Source organism: Mya arenaria, chromosome 7, assembly GCF_026914265.1.
Source record: "Mya arenaria isolate MELC-2E11 chromosome 7, ASM2691426v1".
Lineage (NCBI taxonomy): Eukaryota > Metazoa > Mollusca > Bivalvia > Myida > Myidae > Mya > Mya arenaria.
The window spans coordinates 23,949,971-23,975,224 of record NC_069128.1 but is presented as its reverse complement, the minus strand read 5'-3'; the positions used below and the strand labels follow the sequence as shown (position 1 = coordinate 23,975,224).

General features: G+C 34.2%; 1 protein-coding gene across 5 annotated transcripts; it reads left to right on the top strand.

Annotated features, from left to right (window-relative positions):
- The first annotated feature begins 1,136 nt into the window (after nt 1–1,136).
- Nucleotides 1,137–24,205, top strand: LOC128240704 (uncharacterized). Of its 5 annotated transcripts, none has more exons than XM_052957465.1 (8): nt 1,137–1,303; nt 12,126–12,284; nt 13,414–13,516; nt 13,985–14,078; nt 19,069–19,135; nt 19,873–19,939; nt 20,491–20,622; nt 21,090–24,205. In XM_052957465.1, the coding sequence occupies exons 1-8, from the start codon at nt 1,262–1,264 to the stop codon at nt 22,226–22,228; spliced, it is 1,803 nt and encodes a 600-aa protein (XP_052813425.1). In that variant the 5' UTR covers nt 1,137–1,261; the 3' UTR covers nt 22,229–24,205. The 5 variants fall into 5 exon arrangements, with proteins under 5 accessions (XP_052813425.1, XP_052813427.1, XP_052813426.1 ...); XM_052957467.1 differs by lacking the exon at nt 1,137–1,303 and adding an exon at nt 10,666–10,741; XM_052957466.1 differs by lacking the exon at nt 1,137–1,303 and adding an exon at nt 10,720–10,762.
- The last annotated feature ends 1,049 nt before the right edge of the window (nt 24,206–25,254 follow it).

Below are 25,254 nucleotides of genomic sequence, written 5' to 3'. Positions count from 1 at the left end.
CTTGTGCAAATATATTTTCTGATAGCAGTGAACGTTGTGGCGGCATTGGAAATGCTAGAAATAAAGATAAAATATGACCACTAGTCATCTTCTTTTAGAGAAGTCAGGTCACAAAATAGGTCAGTGTCACATTTTGGTGTGTATAGTTCATTGATGATGGACCGTTGACGTTCAATTGCTGATATGGCATTCATCAAGTTAAACTGTGGGGTGGATAGTTGGTCTAAAATAGCATTTAATAATAAAAACAGCCAATCGGAAGTATGACAAACGGGTGACATTGTGGGAGCTCGGAAACACTAAGACGTGCCGAGGTGTGAACGCAGAATGTTCAAAACGACGAGATATACGGAAGAAGATCGGGCCAGTACGATTTCACACATCGATGCGTGTATTGTCCACGTATCCCAGTTGCACGCTTAGAAAAAAAAATGATTCGCCATGTCATAACATGAAAGTGTCCTACTTATTTATTTCGGTAGATCTTCGTCATGCCCGATCGTTATAATAAGATTAACAACCACAATCGGACAATGACGATTATATCCCCTGGTTGTATATCATAAAAAACGTAATCCACATTGCGGAACAAAACACAATGGTGTGGTTGAAAACTAGCTTCTAGATGATACCTTCATTAATTATTCTCTAGTTTGACATACTTATACAATACACGTATAAAAGATGATCAATTAATCTCTGTAAATAATACCGAATTCTTTCGAATAGTGTCCTATTTCAGCTTTCTTGCTATAGAAAATCTTATTGTTGATTTTATTATAGAAGATGAGTGACTGATATTTTTAACGCATTAGTGACGCATTAATCAGCTGAACACAACGGCAACGTATACTACGGTTGAGTTAAAACGCGCGTTCGCTAATTATAGTGGTGCGTAACCTCGAAACCTTCATTTTGACGCATATCACGTGCATATCGTGTTCGGTAACTTCAAACTATTAGTGACAAAATGAATGATATTAATCAAACATGATGCTAAATCAAAATTGGAAGGAAATTGTATAAAACCTTATTTTAAACTGGATAGAATGTGTTTTATTACAATAAATACGGCACCATGTATAAAATATACATGTCTTATTATAAGTACGTAAGCGATCTGTGGGTCAAAGGTTGTATCAGTAAGTGATAGAGTCGGCTAATAAACAGACGTATACGAGTGTAAATAATGAGAATTATGGCTAAAACAATGGTTTATTTTGTAAATAAAGGACATTTGGAGTTATTTCTTCAATAAAAAATGGATACGACCGTGTTGGCGAGGCGAAAAATGAAAGGAAAGGTGAGTTTAACGCTTATTTATTTTCATTGTCGTCTGCACGCGATTAAAGGGGGCGTTTTTCGTGTTTCAGTCATTTGGAGTAATGTTTATTTGTGATAATAATTGATAATATAGATTAATTATGAAAGTGTTGAATCATATGTAACCTATTGAATGTCTGTTTGTTTATTTTTAATTGTCCGTTCGTCCGACTGTCTGCACACAAAGGGTGAACAATTACTGGACGTAATAAAGTGCTGATGACGCCCTGATTTATATAATATATGTTAAGCTGAACCTAAAATAAAGTTCACTGCAATGTTTGGTAATTGTTTGTATTTATGCAGAAAACAGCATCACATGACTGAGTTTTCTATCACATGAATTAGATTTTGTATTCAGTCTTTTTAAGGCTGCTAATTCAATTATTTAACAGGTTTAGGAAGCAGTGTTGATGTGTTTTGTTATGAAATTTACTGCAGTTAATATTTAAACTTGTTACCCCAAGGAATAAGTATCCATTTCTCTCCCCCCCCCCCCCCCCCCCAAATAATAAAAATGAAAGAATGACATGAAAATGGAAACACTTAAAAGCCTTATCGTGGTACTGCCTGTTTGATGAACTATTGTAATAACATGATACAGACCATAACAACATTGTCTTTTAATGGGGTAAAAGAAAGAACTTAAGGAAGTTTTATTTTTTTGATCTAATTTTTCCAGAATTTGGACTTATTTTCCTCATAGGCATGCAAGTATTTGAAAGAAAAATCCCTGAAAAATTATACCTATGTGACCTAAGACCCATGTCTGTGACGTAAATCATATGTTTACCCCTAAATTCAACCCCTAATATGCTTATTACAAATATGTTTTTTAAATGTTGACATACATAATGATAAGGCGTCCAACCTGAGGTTGCAATGGAAGCCTGATTTATGTCATTCACTTAATGGCATGATATATATTAATGTGGATTGTTTAATTTGTTCAATCAAGATTAAATTTAAAGGTAGTATTTACTTCTTCGTCAATGAGTGCAAGTATGCATTTAGTTTCCTTTTCAGTGATTTGTTTTATCGGTTAAGGGTTTATTTGCATGAACACACTAGATCAATATGCAAGTGTGTGCAATCTTTGGCAATGAATTTACAGCACATGTAATCAATTAACTGTTTTATCAGTTATTGAATAACTTATTATCATCGGTTGTCGGTATGTATACAGGGTTATAGGATTTGATTTATACTGATAACAGATATGCGTTTATACATTTCAGATACTATTATCAGAGCGAAACAGAGCTTAATGAAAAAACACTTTAAGATTAAGAGAACATGTTCGTTTGTTTTTCAATTAGAAAAAAAACATCTGTTTTAAAACAGCCAACCTTCTGTTTTCCGATTTCATATAAAAATACGAGAAAAACAGCTTAGTTGATTGTATTATTATGCTCAATTTCAGAATTTTTCAGGCTTGGCTGGTAATAAGATATTAAATGAAATGCTTGTTTGAATGAACTTAAAGAAAGAGTGTCTATTGTAATGCTATATGTATGTAACATCTATTGTAATGTTATATATATATGTATATATATTTATATATATGTGCGTGTGAAATATCTGATTGTAATGCTACATCTATGTAACATCTATTGTAATCCTACATATATGTAACATTTGATAATAATGTTACAGCTATGTAACATCTGTTATAATGCTACATCTATGAAACATCTATTATAATCCTACATCTATGTAACATCTATTATAATCCTACATCTATGTAACATCTATTGTAATGCTACATCTATGTAACATATTTTATAATGCTACATCTATGTAACATCTGATTGTAATGCTGCATATATGTAACATCTATTGTCATGCTACATCTATGTAACATCTGATTGTAATGCTACATTTATGTAACATCTGATTGTAATGCTACATTTATGTAACATCTGATTATTATGCTACATTTATGTAACATCTGATTGTAATGCTACATCTTTGTAACATCTGATTGTAATGCTACATCTATGTAACATCTATTGTCATGTAACATCTGATTGTAATGCTACATATTTGTAACATCTATTATAATGCTACATCTATGTAACATCTTTTATAATCCTACATCTCTGTAACATCTGATTGCAATGCTACATCTATGTAACATCTATTGTCATGCTACATTTATGTAACATCGTTTGTAATGCTACATCTATGAAACATCTATTATAATGCTACATCTATGTAACATCTATTATAATCCTACATCTATGTAACATCTATTGTAATCCTACATCTATGTAACATCTGATAATAATGTTACATCTATGTAACATCTGTTATAATGCTACATCTATGAAACATCTATTATAATCATACATCTATGTAACATCTATTATAATCCTACATTTATGTAACATCTGATTATTATGCTACATTTATGTAACATCTGATTGTAATGCTACATCTATGTAACATCTGATTGTTATGCTACATTTATGTAACATCTGATTGCAATGCTACATCTATGTAACATCTGATTGTAATGCTACATCTATGTTACCTCTATTGTCATGCTACATCTATGTAACATCTATTGTCATGCTACATCTATGTAACATCTATTGTCTTGCTACATCTATGTAACATCTATTGTAATGCTACATCTATGTTACATCTATTGTCATGCTACATCTATGTTACCTCTATTGTCATGCTACATCTATGTAACATATATTGTCATGATACATCTATGTAACATCTATTGTAATGCTACATCTATGTTACATCTATTGTCATGCTACATCTATGTAACATCTATTTAAATGCTACATCTATGTAACTGCTACATCTTTGTTACATATATTGTAATGCTACATCTTTGTAACATATATTGTAATGCTGCATCTATGTAACATCTATTTGAATGCTACATCTATGTAACATCTATTGTAATGTTACATCTATATTACATCTATTGTCATGCTACATGTATGTATAAAGGGAATATTTGATAAGTAATGCCAGGGTTTTTTTCCAGTCTTGTGAGACCGGTGCTTGTGCCCTTTCTGGATTTTTTTGTATAATTAGAGGATAAATGTTTGTTTCAGTGTAAGATTGTAATATATTTCACAGAATGAGTGTCAAAATTTATATGTCACAAGTGGCATAGCCACAAGTGTAATATTCTCTTTTGGTGTTCATGAGGTGAAATATATCGCTATCTTGCACTGAAACAAACAATTTTTCTTTTTATTATATGCCTTAAATTGGAATTAATAGTCATTTAATTAAACTTATTTAAGAAAAGCACACCAATTTCTATGCTCAGGTTACAATTGACAGGTGCATTATTAAAGTACTTCTTACAAAAACAGGCAGAAAGCAAACAAGCAAGGACTATAAATCTTGGGTCTTATTATATGTGGTTTAGATTATTTTGATAACAAATTTATTGCGCAATGACAAAAAAATCATTGTTTGACATGAAATTAAGCTTGCTCATCAAGATATTAGAGTTTTTTCCTGTACTTGGTTCATGTTAACATTTATACTGTGCTCAAGTTTATTTCAGTGAAAACATATCTTAAACTGAAATTCTATAGGATGTAAATGAAGATGACATGACATGTCTTCTCTTTTCTTTTTTAGTGAATATTGAGCTAATATTTGTTGATACTTGGGTATAATATATATATACCAGCCATTCATTGAGGAGTTCTATGACTCTATTAAGTTTGATGGGGCGTAATATGTTTTACACAAATATTGCCATTAAAATTCATTTTAAAGTAATTACTATTCAATAGTAATGTTCATTTAATAGAAGGCAACAAAGCAAAGTGAATAAAGGCTGTTTCTTGGTTTAAGGCATGTTCATGTCTGAGATTGTAGCGTTAAGAGTTTTCATGCTCAAACCTCCTCCAATGACAGATTTAGATTTAATAATTCAACTGTTAATTTCCAATTAGTCATTAATTGGTTTTATTATGTAAGTTATATAGAGGTTCACTCATGCATACTGGCTGACATAAATATAAAGGAATTCCCGCTGCATTTCACACTGAACATGTTAGCATTTATTTTTGGTCATTCAAATGATTAGTCTGCGTCAGCCTGAGGCCAGCTTGCGGATTTACTTTTTCGAAGAAAAGTGAACACAAACTCTTACTTAATAACCTCAGAAATCTCCACATGTAGGGCATATAAATGATTTGATATTAGGTATAAGTGTAACGTGTGAGACCAAGGATGCAACAGATCCATTCAGAGAAAAGCATGCGGTCGGTCTTATATATACATATATTCTTCATCCACACGGAGAACTGGTTATGCCAATTTGCATATAATTAAGTACATCAATGTACTACAAACACACTTCCGCCTACAGCGGAATGTTTTATAAGTCCGGGCCTTTTCTTCATGACAGTTTAGATTTTATAAAAATAAAAAATTGTCCTATGATGGCCAAGTTTAGTGTTTAAGTGTCATACTTGTTTTCCATTTATATTAATTTATGAACTACTGATTGCTCAAGTCTGTTTCCCCAGGGTATAAACCAGTTTTGGTGCCATAAGAGACCCCCCCTGATGTGGCTCATTTCTTTTGATGCCAAGAGAACCCCCCTGGTGTGGCTCATTACAACCTTGGTATGGCTCAAACCAACCCTTATAGGTCTCGAACTAATGATCTCTTGGATACTAAGGAGTGGAACACACCAGTGCACATACTGAATTTTGAATTTACTGAGAAAAAGACAATTGCTGGCATCTGCTATAGACCTCTCCATTTTACCTGCTGCTCTGACATAATGGACCTTTTAGAGTGAAAACTTCACAGTCTATGGGTCTAGTATACGGAAAGAAGCAAACAGTCTTTTTTAAGACCTTCAAAATTTGAAAACAGATATTTAATCTAACATCAGCAGTTATGAATGCTTACTATTTGTCAGTTTGTCCACGGTTTGCCTGATGTTTGGTAATATGGCTCACTTAATAACAGAGTATAATATTACCAAATCCAGCATGGGCGAAATGATATAATGTATTTATCCTTCATTCATACGCTAGACACAATTTGATACTTGCATCTATAAATGATCAGAGGCGTACCTGAAGTATTTTGAATTGTAGGCCACAGTTTGCTTGAGTGAGCCCTTGACATGTGAAGCAGGGGCGAATCCAGTATTTGACGTAAAAGAGGGTTTACCTTGAAGGGCACAATATCATTTTGTGCCCTGTCCCACAAAACAATAATATATGGTTTTTAAGCCTCTTGGTCCTTTGTAGTTAAAAATGGTGGATTTTTAGTATCACAAAAATACAAAAATCAAATGCCAAATGGGCCAACTTCAAACCATTTTACATACTTGTTAAGAAGGGGGTGTCTCAATTTCTGACTAAGATTGAAAGTGGTATTTTATATGTATTAAATTTTGGTCCTTTTGCAGAATTGGTAATTCCATATAAAGTTAAAGGGCTCGCTCATTTTTTGTACGACAAAATTAAGAGTGGCAAATTATTAGGAGTGTTAAAAGTAGAATACTGACGTCTGAAACCCGTCAACAAATGTTGATATATATGCTCAAATAGTGTCTTTGAGAAGTCCATGATTTTTTAATAGTGTTAGTCATGCTTTTCAACAAAAGGCTTAAAGGTTAAGTTATCCTTATGATTGTGAATGAGTTCTTGTGGGCGTGAGGTTTTGTTGTCAGTTTTATATTTTTTCCTTGACTGTACCGGCATGGATCGCACCCCACTACAACAATGTTTTTTTATTCTTGAAAGTGTGTTGTTGTTTTTCTACAACATCGGTATCCAAGAGTAAAATTATTATAATGTAATAAGATGCATTACCGGGAAAAAAATAACTGCCAAAACATAAACCAGTCCCTTTAACCTTTTTTTAAAAAAAAAAAAAAATTTGGTATTTTTTTTTGCAATTTGTATTCAACCTTAGTACTGATTGTGTTTTTAAATGCACAGGTGCAGTATAAGCAGTTAATCACTAATTTTAGTTTAATTAGGTTTATAAAATCATATATGCTTGGCTGCCTTTAAAAGCTGTAAATGAGATGCTATTTGACTATGTGGTTTGTATAAATGTTAATGTTAATATCATTAATCATTCATTTTTTGCAAATGGCATTATATCAAATGAATAAATTGGCAAACATTTTTATGTACTTAACTTACGGCCTACAATAAAAATATGTCCGTTTCGGGTAACTCGACCCTACCTATAAAAATGCGCCGACCCTAACTATTTTTGTCCGTTTCTGAGCAAAAAAAGTATTTGTTAGCAAATAGAGAGTTACGCAGGGCGGATAAATGCAGATTTTGATCAGAATTATTGTTTATATCATAAAATAAAGTCAGGCAATGACAGTAATGTAGGAAAGACTGCCATGTGTATGACAGATTTTGAAAAAAAAAATCCCTTCCTACCCTACGTAGAAATTTTGGGAAGGGTACCCTAAACAAACAATTATTATCCCCCGCCTATGAAATAGGGAGGGGGATATTGAAATGGCGTTGTCCGTCCGTCCTCCGTCCGTCTTTCCTTCCTTCCGTCCTTCCTTCCGTCCGTCCGTCCGTCACCTGCGTTTTCTCAGTAACTAGCTGGTATAATTTCATGAAACTTAAAATAAATATGAACCACTATACTGGAATGATGCCCCTCCAAAAAAAAATTTGATTGGTTAATTGTCCTTGGATTCATGAAACTTAAAACAAATATGAATTACTATACTGGGATGATGCCTGTTCATTTTTTTTTTGGATTGGTCAATTGTACTTGGAGTTATTGCCCTTGATTTTTTGAAAAACTCTCATTTACAGCCATTTCTCAGTAAATAGTTGGTAGAAATTCTTGAAACTTGAAATAAATATGAACCAACATACTGCGATGATGCCTGTTTATTTATATTTGGGATTGTATAATTTCTATATCAGTTATTTACCCTTGATTTATTAAAAGATCCATGTTTGCAGCCTTTTCTATGCAACTAGCTGGTAGAATTTCATGACACTTGGAATAAATAAGAACCAACATACTGTGATGATGCCTGTCTATTTTTCTTTTGGATTGGTCAATTTTCCTTAGAGTTATTGCCCTTGATTTATTAAAAAATCATTGTTTGCAGCCGTTTCTCAGTAAAACCAATGTGCTTATCTTCTTCTTTCTGAGATTTTTTTTAACCTTCAAGCACAAACAAGCCATCAAGCACAAACAAGCCATCGTTGGCGGGGGATATCTTTTCACTGAAAATGCTTGGGTTTTTTTTGGCCTAATCATGTTTCATTGCAAGATCTAAAAAATAATGTGTTTAAAAATAAATATATATCTTAAGGTGTTTGATATTTACCTTAAACAAGCAGCAACCTATTTTATTGTTCGTATAAATGATCTAAAAGGAGTTTTAACTTGAACAGATTAACTAATTCGTTGATATTATCAGTGTTTAATAATTATGCATATCCTGAAGGAAGACACACTTATACGTTATTAAATCTGATTATGTTGCATTATGTTATTTAAATGTTTGCTTAAGCCTATTTCAAGACAATCCTCTTAAAAATGACAGCCGTCTGTATTATGATATTGCAAAAGGCTTTAAAGGAAAGCAAACATGCACAAAAATGAATATTAAGTTCAGGGGGGGGGGGGGGGGGTAAGTACCGTACCGTATTTGTTGCTGAAAGTGTGCCGTTTATAAATTGAATATCGTTATTAGTAACGATTATTTGCTGTACCTGTTTAATATTATCATAATTGTTTAGTAAATAATAAAATAATCACCCCGCACACCCCGAGGGGTGCATCTTGAAGGGTTTAGCGTCCCCTACATGGAAAAATTGGTCCCAGCCTGGTCACGTGTAGGGATGCTGAGATATCTTCAAGATTGCCAACCCCATTTTAGGGCATTTAATGCTGCATTTTAGCGTATAAAATAACCCTGAGCCAATTTTTCAGATTTTTATTAAAGTTAACGTGATTAACCACATCGTTGTTAACTTTTTAATGTGAACTATCTGATGATGTGTTCACGTATTTAAAAACAAATTGTTAGACATACAGCAGATGACAACTGTATCCATTAGACTTTGAGAGCAGAAAAGATATGAAAGTTAACAACGATGATGTTAACAATGTTGATAACTTCAACAAATTTATTAACAATCAGCCCAATTACATTCTTGTTTTGGGCACAAATGTCTCTTTACTATGCACCAGTCAATTGTAACCACAGCCCCCCCAGGTCCAGGGGTATATTGGGGATAGCCGGGGAAATGGGCCGTGTTTTTTTCCTTCCAGTTGGCCCCATAGTGCTGGGTGTATGCGGTGGTTTTGTCTTCCCGCCAAATATAGCGGGGAATGAGCCTTACCTAAAGTGCCTTGGGTGCGGGGGCATTTGGCGGGGGTTTCACAAGCATTTTGTCCCCGCAGGTCGGGGACTTTGCCCAGGCTTTGCTGGACCGAAAGTCAAAGGCCCCGCTATTCCCGGGACTATATGAAATTTTGCAAGTTGTTTTTGTCAGATTCTTTCTGGATAATTTAAGCAGGGCTTCCGTTAAAGGAAGTTTAGAAGTATATTACTCCCGCAAAGTGTGCCAAAACTTCCAAAATTGAATCCTTGGAAGTTCCAAAACTTCCACTATTTCAGAGAAAACTTCCAAAAGTGAAGGTTTCATTGGAGGTTCAGAATATTAAAGATTTGTGTCATAGTTACTTAATAGCCACATTTTTAATAAGCCTTGTACTAAACTGATTTTTTTAAATACAATTGTGTGATATTTGCAAGTTATAATTATAAAGTATTTAGTTGGACAATATTGGAAATTCTTAGAGTTATCGACCTCCATAAATCAGAGATAAACTTCCAATATTGATGTCAAGGAAGTTCATACCAGTTAAAAATTCTAAATGGAAGCCCTGTGGCAGACTTCATGTTGCAATCCCATTAGCCGAGACTGTGATGATGAGCATAAGCCATGTAGTTATTAACATCCATCGCTATATCAGAAATAAAAAATGTATATTTGATATATTTTTGGCCTTATCTTAAAGATTTTCGCTTGAATGAAATAAAATGTGTTTTTTCTGTTAATAAAAGAATCGAGGGAGCAATCTGCTTGCAGAACAACAATCATTAAAACTGGTCAATGTTATTAATTTGGACATAATTTTACTATTAATTTTCCTCAAAGTTATTGCTATTTTAACAGGACCTATATTTTTATGATATATGCATACATTATAATGCACTCGTATAATTTTCTTTATAAATCCAAAATGGTAACCATACACGTTATCTTAATTTCATTTGTGTTCATCTCGTATATCAGCTAACTTTATGGGCAAATCTGTTGAATATGTTCAGTAAACAAATACAGAATTAAAAGACACTCTTGATACATACTGTTCGGTGCTTAAATTGTTCAAGGTTTGTATGTGTGCAGATAAGGTTAGTAAATACTGGAGAACGCCGTGTGTTTATTTTACATTAATTTTGATTGAGTGTAATGGACCATTGAACTAGGGTTTAATTGCCGTTAATAATGTAGTAAACTTCAAACTGATTGTGATTGTTTAAAGTCTCAACCAGTAAATATTTAGCTTATTTTTCTTCATTTTTAGTGTTAAAATCAATCAAGGTAAATACATATTGATTTCTACAAAGCTGTTTTTATTTAATTTATATATTACACTTGTATTATACATGCAGTTTTAGGGTATATCATTATTTTGGGTCAGTTTTAGTTGTCATATGTACACACAGATGCACTGATCATAGATGTTCTTCTATACGATGAGACTATTTCAGTAAGATATCAAATTTAATGACATGATATTGATTAAATCTAATTAAAGTTATCCGCCTTGTTGAAATACTGATAAACCTGTCGTGTTATATGCCATTGCACATGGGGTTATGTTTTGGGGTGTAGGGTCACTCAGAGTCACTATGTCAAGGAGGCACATGCAGTGTGCCATTAATTTGGGGAATTATCTCGCCCAAAGTTTTTATTCCTTTTTTTTTTGTTTATTTATTTGAGTTTGTGGAGGTCTGCCCACGCCTAATGGCTACATTATGACTCGACCAGACTGTTACGGCATCGTGACTTAAATGCCATAAGTGACATGAGATATAAGTGACTGTAATTCCCAGGTAATCCAGATATTAGAAGACTTGAAGCAACAAAGTACCCTGGCTCTTTGTAAAGCACCGATACACAGGATAGGACTTACTGGGTTTAGTCACTGAGTACACCATTTTCCCAGTACTACCATTTTAATGCCAAGCGCTAGGCAGTGGACCTACTGGTACCATATTGTATTGTCTTTTGGTTTGATGTGGCCTTCCACACCTAAAATGGATGCTCTACTGCTGTACAAAATGAAAGATTAGAAGTTACCAATTAGAATTAAATGATAATAATCTACCGATGAAGATTAAGGAAGTGTCAATCAGAATGAAAATTATCAAAGAATAAAGTTTCATAAGCAACAAGATAGAAATCTGAGATGATTAAGATGATAATAAATTAAGAAGAGAAAACAGAAAAAATCTTATCAGAAATGTCATAAATACTTAATTGCAATTAAATAGTTCATGCAGAAAATTGAATGAAATATTACAGATAAATAAAACATTACCAAATAAATATACCATAGCAAGATCACTGTCTCGAGCAAACAGTTAAGGAGTTGCTCCCCTTCATTTCCACATTTGAGACAAACCAAAGGTGGTATTTGGGCGTCAGTCTAGTGTAAACCTAAATTGTTTTAAAGATAAAAGTTTTATAACTGTGATTTTTTTCTTCTAGACCGTGCTGAACATGGGTAAGCGAGTGTCGGTTGGCTCGGAGCTGGAACATTTGGAGTTTGACAAAGCCATAACTACAGACCCCAGTGATAACCTGAAACGACGTACATTACAGCTTACACGTTCTGACAGAAAAAAGTCCTGGGGATTCACATTGCAGGTAAAAATTAAGTACTTAAATTTTATTCTACCATTTCGTTACAAAATTTCACCGACTTTAGATGAAAACAATTTACAAAGAAATAAATTAATATTAATTTTGCTATAAATATCAAACCATTAATTTCGTATAAGCCGGGTGCAGTGTTTGGTGCAAATTACCAGCCACTATGCATGCAGGAACTGCTAAATAACACAATTTAAACATAACTTTGGCGATTGCTTTTCGGCAACAGATTTCTTAATGATAAAATCAGAATCCATCCGGCAATCCCATTCGCAGAGATTTGAACATGAACACTACAAGAGAAACTGGCTTGTTAATTGATACAATTCATGGGGCTTACAAGTGCCAGTTGATCCCAAAACCTTCTATATTTAATGTCACTTGGTACCTTCTGGTATAAACCCCGCAAATTAAATACACGTCATGCCACTACGGATCTGTGCTGAATACTTACAGCTTGTGTACGCAAAATGTCAATCGTCTTGCCTTCCTGTTTACAGATTGATCTAAGCTGAAAACTGGAAATACTACTTTCTTGGTCTTAGAAGCTTAAAGTGACACTTGACACTGTCATGAATTATAGAGAATTATTCTTTAATTATTTTGTCTCTTATTATAAAGTAAAACCATACTTATCAACTAAGCTTTGATTAGGGATGAGACACCAGATGGTCCCAAAATTGGCAAATAAGTATTTCCTTAAAACAAGCATAGACTTGTATTAAAATGTCTGGCTCTGTGTCAACATTGTTTTGCAGCAGTATTCTGCTTCCTTGTACTGTCCGTCCTTTTGGGAAATTTAGCGTGTGAAAGTCACATGATGAGTGTCTGTAAATACACTGATGCTACTTTTAAACTTACTGGGTCAACAAACTCATCAGATTTCGAATTGGAAAATACACAAAAATTGCTTAAAATAAATGTGTCGTAAGCGATGCCGTGATTCATCATTCAGTCAGATTCTATGTGTTAAACACAACAATATCAATTTTATGTTTTAAGTTTTTGACAATTTTATTTTGTCTTGCAATTGTATCATCTGGTGTCAAGATGCAAAGGAAAACTGTTCTAATATGGAGTCTTGTTTTATATTACCAGTGTTGCAATTTAAAATGTCTTCCAGACATACGGCATCACCCACAAGTTGACCAGTGACACAGAGATCATGACATACGTAGATTACGTGGAACTGGATGGACTTGCTTATCTGGCTGGCATGCGGAAAGGTACTAATATTAATAACTGCAGGGATTCAAGCCTTCTGGTCTTTGGATAAATTTTGATAAAAATGTGGTATATGTCCGTTTGTTGATAACTTCTCATTAAATATATCATCTGTGTGTGTGTTTGTGTGTGTGTACATGCATGTGACAGTGTGTACACATGTGTACATGCATGTGGGTGTGTTTTTCTGTCTGTCTGATGTAATTACATTCAAACCTTTGTGGTCTTTTTTGGAGCTCAATTGACCTTACCATATTTGTACATTAAATCTTCCTATAACATCTTTTGCTTTTAGAGTACCTATGCATTATGTTCATAGTTAATGCAGGCTAGAAACAGTAAAACAGCAGTTGCATCAATAAGATAATGACCATCACCATCAAGTAATCATGTACTCTGATGACTATTATAGCACTCATCAGGAGGTTTATGACTGATTTATTACGAAGACATGTGTTTTATCTTCCCAGGTGATGTGATTGTATCTGTCAACGGAAACAAGGTCGGGGTGATCAATCATCAGCAACTGGTCGCTCAGATACGACTGGCCGGAGATAAACTAAGGTACTTTAAAGGTGCATGTTGAGAATGGCCGGAGATAAACTAAGGTACTTTAAAGGTGCATGTTGAGATTGGCCGGAGATAAACTAAGGTACTTTAAAGGTGCATGTCGAGATTGGCCGGAGATAAACTAAGGTACTTTAAAGGTGCATGTCGAGATTGGCCGGAGATAAACTAAGGTACTTTAAAGGTGCATGTCGAGATTGGCCGGAGATAAACTAAGGTACTTTAAAGGTGCATGTCGAGATTGGCCATAGATAAACTAAGGTACTTTAAAGGTGCATGTCGAGATTGGCCATAGATAAACTAAGGTACTTTAAAGGTGCATGTCGAGACTGGCCGGAGATAAACTAAGGTACTTTAAAGGTGCATGTCGAGACTGGCCGGAGATAAACTAAGGTACTTTAAAGGTGCATGTCGAGACTGGCCGGAGATAAACTAAGGTACTTTAAAGGTGCATGTCGAGACTGGCCGGAGATAAACTAAGGTACTTTAAAGGTGCATGTCGAGACTGGCCGGAGATAAACTAAGGTACTTTAAAGGTGCATGTTGAGAATGGCCGGAGATAAACTAAGGTACTTTAAAGGTGCATGTTGAGATTGGCCGGAGATAAACTAAGGTACTTAAAAGGTGCATGTTGAGACTGGCCGGAGATAAACTAAGGTACTTTAAAGGTGCATGTTGAGACTGGCCGGAGATAAACTAAGGTACTTTAAAGGTGCATGTTGAGAATTATTGGGGCCCTGACTTATCAACGAATGAATTGAACAATTGCTTTTTCGAAATTTATTTCATGTACACAAGTAAACCTTTCAACATTATTTGTGACCCTCAAAAAATATAAATGATATTTTTGAGTTAATTTTTTGCTTGTTGCTTAGGCTTCTTAATAAGTTTCCGTTGAACTGCCTCAAATAATGAAGAAACCGACCAGCTACTTAACTTATTATTTTTAAAATTCAGTTATTTTTTAAATTTTGAACGGGCCCAATTTCCATTTGAACTGTCCAATTTGGTCGGCATTGGGTTCTTATTGACAACACTGAGGATGACCCCGCTTTGTATTCAATAATACCATACTAACTCTATTATAAGGCATTTTACCAACAAGGTAAGCTAAAAATTTACTGATGGGGATTAAATTTGAGTAAAACCAAAATGCATTTTCATGTTGTTTTCTTCAATGCTAACCTAAACACTTTAAACAGTCTGAGAGGATTTCCAGATTTAAAGCATGACATAGTTTGTTCCAAATCCATTAAGTCTTATATACCAATAAATGAAAATGTTGAAAACTTTTCTCAGCAGGCCATAAGTAGCTTAAAAATGCATATCGAGTGCTGAATACATTTGCATTGAATTTAATCATCTTCATCTATATCAAAAGATCTTACAGTTTAAGAAAGTTTAATAACCTTTAAATATTTTTTCTGTTAATATTTTAAGGCCAAAAAATAGAAATAAATGTTACAGATTTCACTGCCCCAGAGATAGGGTTGGTAAGTCAGGAATTTTTTTGTGCCTTTAAATCATAAATATCATTTTCACACTTAAAACCAGCCCGAATGGAATTGGAAATAACCTTAACTGGAGCATAATTTTTTTTATAGAAACAATACATTTACACATCTTCCCTGAAGCAGTGGGAAACTGGAAACAAATGTGTTGTTATTTTACCACCAGAATTAAATACTTCTCCCCAAATGTTTCACGTTCATTCTCACTGGTCATATTTTTCAAGAAGAACTGAAAGTGAGAGTGGTCTAGTGGTATAGGTGTTAGCCTCTCACCCAAGATGTTGTGGGCTTGACACAGACCACGGGTACTTTATTATCACCATTCATAAAGGACACTAGAACTGGTTTTTACCCTGGGGAAACAGACTCCAGAGGGATTCACATCAGCTCCAAGCTGTCTTCACAATCATGTTTAGATAATTAAGTATAAACTTGTTTAGTGTCCGTGTTAGTGACCATTTATAGCGGTCATAAAATACATCATTTATTACTCCCTACATGACCCATACTGCATGTGTACGTATATGGTTAATTCTATTTGTGTTCCATGATGACTTATTACTGACTAGTTACCACACTGTGCTAGTAACATTAGTTATATATTAGTATTAGTCACAAATGAGGGTTTTGATACATTTAGTTAGTTGACATCCTGTTCTTGCAATGTATAGAAAACAACATCAATGTACAACAGTGACAAAACAATCATGATTTTGTTTCCTTTGTGTTAATCTGTAATGAATGGAGAATGTTATGATAGTGGTTGATCTCGGGTGTTGTATCACTTAAAGGCAATGCTTATATCAGGTCCATGGTATGAAAAGGCAGGTTTAGTGCAAAATATCTTAACATATATGCAATGAGAAGTGATACAATCCCCACAAATCAAGCAACTTACATTGTGTTTCTTTTATTTGATGCTTATAACATACTTTTCAAATAAAAATAGTAATTATGAGTTTACTTTCGTAAAAGAAATTCAAATTCAACAAACTAATATATTCTATATTTGGTACATACAAAATGTAGTATTGTGGAGGTAGATTAGTGCATGAGCTGCTCACTAGCGTGTGAAACAGAATCAGAAAACACAGTGTGTAATACGGAAAATCTTTCTGCATGTCCATAGTTGTGTTTAAATCATCGGATACTCTGTCCAGAACTTCCGAGAGTTACCAACATGATTGACAAGATTGTTGTTAATTTTTAAACGTGACATTAATTTAAATAAGACAAGTACCTCTGAAACCGTTGTCTCAAATCATGTAAGAACTACTGCAAATCACAGGTGTATTCATTAGAATTACACCCTACATTTTCAGCCAATGAAACTGTAGATAGGCAATCGTTAAGTACTAAACTTAATCATTAAGAATTTCACCTTTCGCAGGAGTTTAAAGGTCCCCCCACTGCCTTTCATCTTATACACACTCCCTGCGTCAGATTTTGTGTTGTCAATGTATCAGCCAATGAGGTTGTATTCTCAGTCAGTTAGATGACCTGAAGTAATTTCTTAATGAATAAGAAGGGCTTGCTCGCTACACTCACTATGTCCATTCTTATTCATTATGAATTTACTTCACTTCAGCTAGATATTACTTAAACTTCCAGAGCAGTACAGATTTAAATGTACAATGACATTAAACAATGTTATTATCTGAACAGGGGCAGTGTTGGGATTTGTTGTTAAAGGGGATGCACTTTGGGAGCTCAGATAAGAAACAACTCCCCCTTCAAAAATAATATTAACAAGACATGTATCAAATAAGTAAATTGGGGCTTGATGTCATTCACAAGGAAAGATTTAGCCATTTTGTTCAGAAATATCGCATTTAAAACCATTTATTTTCATATCGATTCTCGTATATTGACATAAATATGTAAACTTGAACGCTGTTAGAGGAGGTGCAGGCTGGATTCACCCTGCTCTAAATCCGCTAATGTTTTAACAAAGTTCTGTGCAATCTGCCCAATGTCTCTGATTCTTATTAAATTTCTTTGATATTTAATAGTCTCCAAAAGGGAGTGTAATACGGTAATATTAATTATGCAGATTTAACTTTTTTTAATGTCATTTTTTTTTTTTTTTTAAAGATGTCTTTTTCAAGTAGTCTTACATAACTTCCTTGAACATTTGAAAAGACTTTAATTTGCATGAAATTTAGATAAATTCAAAATTAATTATTTGACAATTTAGAATCAGGAAATTCTTTGGTTTTGTGGTCTTGTCAATTAAGTTTTAACAATGAAATATGTTCATTTATACAAGCCTATCAATTAATAATTATGTCTCCTTGCAGCATAGACGTATTGTCTTGAGTGTCAGAAAGGTTTTTTGTTGAATTATTAATCAATTTAAGAAATGACACTCAGTGTTTAAAACATGTGTTACAAAAATACTTCTTTGTATTGTAAGAAATGATAATATTAAAGTACCAGATTTAAACAGACTCTAAATAACATTTGTTGGGTTTTCCCGTATTGTCAGCAAGCAACAACTTTAGCCTTGCCCATAAACAAAAATATATTCAAATTTAATGTAACTTGGCACACATGTTGCCAGAGACAAGCCACGCATGTGAAGACAAGCTCATCACTCTGCCTAGGAAATAGTCGAGAACTGCCCTTTTTTCGACTGGAATACAACAGAAGAGTGTTGTGTCTTCTCCGGGGCCCTTTTGTTTCGAATATTTTTATAAATTTATCTGGCAAAGAAGATGATTTCATTATGACCATACTGAATATCATAAATTCTATGCATTCTACTGTAAATGCTGTTAATATAAGCTCATGTTTTAGCTTTTGTTTATTAAGTATCTGTTTTTCGCAGGTAAAAAGTTGAGGTATTATCTAAGCCATGGATTCAGCATTGCTCTGCATAAACTAACATTGTCCATAACTCAAATATTGTTCGGAATATCTACCTGAAATATGGTGCACACATCACCAGTGCTTCCTTTAATACACTGCATCCCACATTTCCTCTCTCCCGCTTAATACGAGCATTTGTTAGCCAGTCATTACCTTACTTGGTTACAATTTGTATTGGCATTATATCTCGATAAAGTTTGATTAACAGCCAGAAAACACCATTAACATCAAAGTAATGGCCCTTGAGTTGTCGCAATCAAAGTTAACACCATGGACTCCAGAGTAATGGCCCTTGAGTTGTCGCAATCAAAGTTAACACCATGGACTCCAGAGTAATGACCCTTGAGTTGTCGCAATCAAAGTTAACACCATGGACTCCAGAGTAATGGCCCTTGAATTGTCAAGATTAATAACCACACCTTTAAGTCCAGAGTAATGGCCCTTGAAATTAATGATCACAACATTAAGTGCAGAGTTATGGCCCTTGAATTGTCAAAAATGACCCGAATAGAAATTCAAAATGGTGGGTACTGGTACTCCAGCAGCAACCTATTCAATTTGTGGATGTGTAGTTTCATTTATGGTTATGTGTTATATAATTGCAGACTGGTTGTTCTGTTTGAAGACTGCTGTAGGAAGGTGGACTTACATGAGAGGTTCATCAGACTCAAGGTAAGCATATTGTTTTTGAACATTAAATTCAAGTTAGGTTTTTACCTTCCTAGGATTTTCTGTTTTGCTCTTTTTCATATCTGGTCAATTTTGCCCAGCTAGTCACCATCTTGGCCATATCCATTTTTGTCTGGTCCGGCTCTGCTTACTATATTTTTTTAATAGATTGTGTTAAGTTAATTGTGTAAATGAATGTTTTAGATCAAAACTATTTCTATGCCAGTAAATATTTAAGATACAACAGAAGAAATGTTTATTATTCTGCTAGTTTTTAACATACAATAATAAATAATAAAGGCCGAAATAGACCAGGCCGACTTTGTCACTGGGCGGAATTGGACTTGACCAAAATCAGATTATCTTCCCTTAGCTAATTCAATAAAGCATGGCTGTAGTTTATTTATCTATTTTGAAACTCGCTCTCATATTTTAGACGTCACATTAGAAATAGCTTCTTTGAAATTAATAAATTGTCAGTTCTAAGACTAATAGATCATCATCAATCTTTAAAATACTTTTCTTCCTTTTGAAAGCTCTATAATAATTGATGTGATGCTAGATCAAATTACTAATACTCTTTTTAATTATAATTTGTTTTTCCAGCATCATGATGTGACTTGTGAATCTCTTCATTTGTGTATTAGCTATGAATATTCATAAAGCGGTGTTTCAATATCATGCATAGAGACACTTTCAGCCTGAAAGCTGCTTCATTTTCTGCATTGTCTCCTTTTCAGTCGGTTCTTCGGTCCAAGGAGCAAGAGTTACACGAGATTGAGGCACAAGAACTGGAAATCCTGGAAAGTGAGTATTGGATTATGTCACACCACGCAGAATAGGTCAGCTTCATTATAAAAAACAACGGAATAGCGTTAAAAGTTGTCATATATCCCCTCAGTGCAATTATTATTAGCTTGTCTGTTCTTCTCACTGACAAAACTCATTAACTGGCCATTGTGATTGCTTAAAATGGCTTTGAAGAAAATGGCTTTGAAAATCTAGCCTTTGTTACCTATGAATGACCTTGACTTTAAAGGTAGTCGGCAGGAGCCATGTGTGATATTTTACGGGGAAGTTCATGAAACTAAGTACACTTTTGTCCATTGACATTACCTATTTGAGTAGCAAAGCCCACCAGTCTGGCAACAATAAAAGTTACGTCTTGACCCTTGGACAACAGATTCTTGAGAGTCAAGGTCAAGGTCAATGTGAAACCACTTGACAGGCTGTATGAGGAGATAAGTGAAAGCATCATGTCACAGCATTCCTCAAGCAGTGAGAACTGGGACAACAATTGTTTTATCTCTTCCAAAAGTGGTCTTTTATCCTTAACTGTGTCATAATGTGTTTTTCAGATCTTCGTGAAACCATTGGCTTATCGCGGTATGAACAGATTCGTCAGAGCATCTTGTCACAGCATTCCTCGAGCAGTGAAAGCTGGGATGCCTATAGTCTGATTTCATCTCCTAGTGGTCTCAAATCCACTGGTATGTGTAATGTGCAAACTAACCGAAAGATAACCTGTATACAACTTATCCAATTTTAATACAAATGTCTGCAGTTATTATGTATTTATTTTAAGCGTATGAGTATATGATTTCATCTGCATATTTATATAGTTAGTTGAGGGCTCAGTGTTGACAGATGTAACTATCTCTCTTGCTTTGAGCTCTTGGTATGAAAAATTCACAAGCTCATTTCCAGGCACAAAATTTAGACAGATACAAATACATGGTTATTATACAACATTAATTATGTACAATATAATTACAACATTATTAAATAACACATGTTAGGTTGTCTTAATATTATAACAAGGATATATTTGAAAATCTACCAAAAAATAAGTGTCAAAAACAAATTTACATGTTATTTTGTCTAATAAGACCATGGCAAAGTAAAATCCTTATACAGCCAGTTATAGTTGACTCAAAAATTGCTTTTCATTTTGCAGGTCTGTATGCACTTGGCTGGTCCTCGGCCTCTTTAATGAGCTGCTCAGTTGGAGACAACTCTTCAATAATGGAAGGCGATTATGAATATATGGATAATAGTTTGGACAGCGCAAATTCTTCATTTGCTATGGATGGTATGACTATGTATGCTTCGGATTCCAACTTGGTTCGAGCAACAGGTGCTAGCAACTTTCATGAACCGCTTCAAGGACAAAAGTCTAAACTACGGAACATGAGATTGTCTGACAGCACCTTGTATAGGTCGTCAAGAGGAGTGGAAAAAGACTTGCTGAAATCTACTCTTAAGACAAAAGCCAAGTTCAAGATTGGTCAGGATTTTACGGATGGTGGTGTGCAAAGTTTGAAAGATGATGTTTTTGAAGATGAAAAGCTGGCTACAAACCAGGTGGGTAGGTCTGATAGCGTTCGAACAGTGAGTGATGTGACACTGAAAGAACATACTGTATACTATGCGGGAGAGAATGGAACAATGATTGTGCCAAAGATTTGTATTGAAGGGGAAGAAGTGTTCACAACCTTTGAGCATATTGACACATCAGAGGTGCCTATAAAGGGGACAGAGTTGTCGGATGGGCTTGTTAACTATCAGGAAAAGATTGTTGCAATAGAGATAGCCAAAGGAATGGCAATGTTAGAAAACACAGCAGAAAGTGAGAAATTGGACATATCTGATGAAAATATTCCTGATGCTTTTGCCAAGTCACTGAATTCAATTTCTTCGCCTAAACATTCCCCTAACTCTTCACCAAAAGGTTCTCCTTCGTTAAGTGCCAAATATTCCCCCGATTCATGTGTCAAATTAAAAAGTGCATTAAAAGGAGCTTCTAGTAAGTCTTCTGGTTATCAGAACTCTGTTTCCCAGTCTTCACAGTTAACGCAGCAAAATGGTGCTTTAAAGGGAAAGAACTCTGCTGAACTTTCTAAGAAAGGGTCAGTTGCCTCCCTTGACAAAATGTCTCCGAAACTTGGCAGATGTCTAAATACTCTCCAAAATAAAGGTAGCAGTATTCCGTATGACCAATTAAAATCCAGCATTCCAGATACAAGAGTTTCATTCCACACAGACAACATTGAAGTGATCTACTTCAATGACAAAGATGAAGTGACAAAATTGTAGCATTGCAAATATGTGTTTCAATGAACTGCAGTCTTCAGGCAGAGAATTTATTTCAACAAATTTTAAAATTGAAATTCTATTCTTCATCAGAATCATCTTGCTTTTGTGAACATGAGATCACAATGGCCCCAATTTTTAGCTTTGATTTAGATTATGGAAATTATATTTAAAGGGACTAGACACCAGATGATACAGTTGCAAGAAAAAAGTAAATTGTCAGAAACTTACATAAAATTGACATCATTGTGTTCAACGCTGGATAGGTCCCATGATTGCGTGTCCCTGATTTGTAACTAGAGAGCTGCAGAGCAAATGACAGTGCTCACCTGCACTTGTTTATTCAGTCGACCAATGAGCATAACCCAATAATGATTAAAATAAGAGTTATGTGCCTTGCTATATACTAGTCTGTTGCCTCTGCTCCATGTGTATCAAACTCTATTTACATACCTTAAATGTTCCAGGGTTGAGTAGGAGGTATGGGCAAGATTGATGTTATTGTGCAAAAACTTTAAAAACTTTAAAGGCAACAACATCACGGCTATGACAACAACTTGACCTTTTTCTTTGTAAAACAGAGAACAGCTGAGATTTGAACAACAACAAAACACCAAGGCAATGACAATTCATCCACTTTTGAACAGTTCAAAAATGCACTGATTAAAACTCCGCAATCCTTTTATTTGAGGGTATTTTATTACTAAAATTTAGTTATATGTAAATATTGAATACAGATTTGTCAAAAGAATGGTTGAAGGTAACAAGCACAGGGGGCAGAAACAAACTATTTTTATTTTTTATGGCCTATATGTATATATACATATAGGCTAGATAAAATAAAAAATATATGTTTCTGCCCCCTGTGGTAACAAGTCTTGAAGTGCAATTGTATGTACTGGTACTGTGCTTTATATGAGATCCAGGAACTGACCAGATTCTGTGACGGAGTAGCCTCAATAAAACTTGTTCTCTCAAATATTGGGCTTACTGTTTCAAAAATTATCTACAGTATATCATTTCTTTGACAAAATTCCTTAAAATTGGGTTATACAAGTTTAACCTTGATCTCAAATGTAATGTACTTAACAACACTGGTAAAATATTTTCACTAAAAATCATACTGCATATATGAAGTGTACATTTACTGTTCTTGTACAGTTTAAAAACATTTTTCATTATTTTTGTCTATATTCCTCATCAAATTTTGTATTAAATGACAACAAATGTGGGACTCTTTTTATCACATAACACATTTGTCACAATCAATCAAGATTTTATTCATTTGTCTGTGAAAATGTTTGATGCTAAATAAGTTGGGCGAAGTGACGTCAATGACGAGACATTTTATATTATGTTATGACGAAAATACGTAATGTTTGTATTACTCGAAATAGGCAACAAACATCATGTGATAAAGGATAGCTTTCCTCTGTTATTGGCATCTGTGATGTTTAACTGGGAATGTGCAATATTTTTAAGTTCATTCATTTGTAGATTTTTAGCATAAATTTACATTAATCAGATGTGTATTATTATGATAAATACATGTATGTATATTATTACTCATTATTATTGTGTTTTAATATCATTAAAGAGACAAAATATATTATAAATAATCATTACCCTTGATTATGTTTGTTATGAAAAATTTATGCAATAAAATTACAATGATTGTTAGGCAATTTGATTACTGTTACACCTTTTTTCAATATAAGATAAAGGTCCCTCATTGTTAGTTAGATTTTACTCTGCTGATATAACTTAATCCATCAATTGATGTGGGTTATGTCCCTTTGAAGTTAAAAATGTAAACAAACACGTTTTTTTCTGTTTATTTCTATATTAAAGCAAACTGGGCTGGAAATGGTCTTCTAACAAATGTCAATACTATAGATAGGATGCTGGCATTTTTTCATTGAATTCCGTGGTAGAAAGTATGTCCTAAACATTATATAATAAAGTGTTTGTTTAATGTTATTATATTGTTGTCCTTCTCAATTAAGAACCAGTCTGCAGGACTGCTGAGACACCTTAAGTGATGAACATCTTTACTCCCGACTCCTATCCTACATGTTGGGTGATTGGCAGGAAGGCAATCAGAACCCATTGCTAAACTAGCTGCCAAGTCAGCAACCAGTCATGAACCTTTGATCTCCCACTTGTTCGTAGATGCTACTAGGCCTTGAATGCGGTGTGCCCTAACCACTAGGCCACAAAAGTGGTGTGCCATTTCAGTGAAAAGTAACCTTAAGTCATCAAAATGCTATATCTCTGTCAAAAAGGAAACCATAGGAAATCAAGTGTGAATCAACACTTCTTTTAAGTCCACATGGAAGTTTCAGGTTAAGGAGGAATCTATTTAACAATGTTTCACAGTACAAAAACAAAGGGCTTTAAATCAAACCGGGGGTCCATATTTATTATTATTATTATTATTATTATTATTATTATTTCCTCATCTTTGTGTTTATTTTCAAATTATGATACTCAAATGATTTATTTCTGTTTACAACAAAAAATATTTAAATCTTTATTCAGACTGGTACAATGATCTTTTGGATCAAAACGTATGATCCTTTATATCTTGCTTCCTTTTTCATCCAAGTCAATTTCTTGAGAAGTTGTTTTTTCCTCATATATTAGGTTTTCCCAGTACGAAACAATTGGCAGCTCATGTTCTATAGCCTTGACATAGGATCCCAATGTAAGTGCTGCATGTCAAATATGCCTGTACTGTAAGTAATTTGTAAGCTATTAAGGCAGATATTAAAAGGGTTAGGGTTAGCCCTAAGTTCCTGCCACAGGAAATATGGTCAAGATCAAGAGATAAATGATCAAGATTGTGGTTTTCATTAGGCCACAAGGCATGGTACAGTATAAAGTGCTGTAGTACTATGTACCAAAGAATGAGCACATGTTTGGAACAGTTAGACCATACTAACAGGAAACAACCACAGTTTATCACCATTGAGGCGTCAAAAGGTTTTTGAACAATTAATATATACTTCTGGGCAGAAAAACTGCTT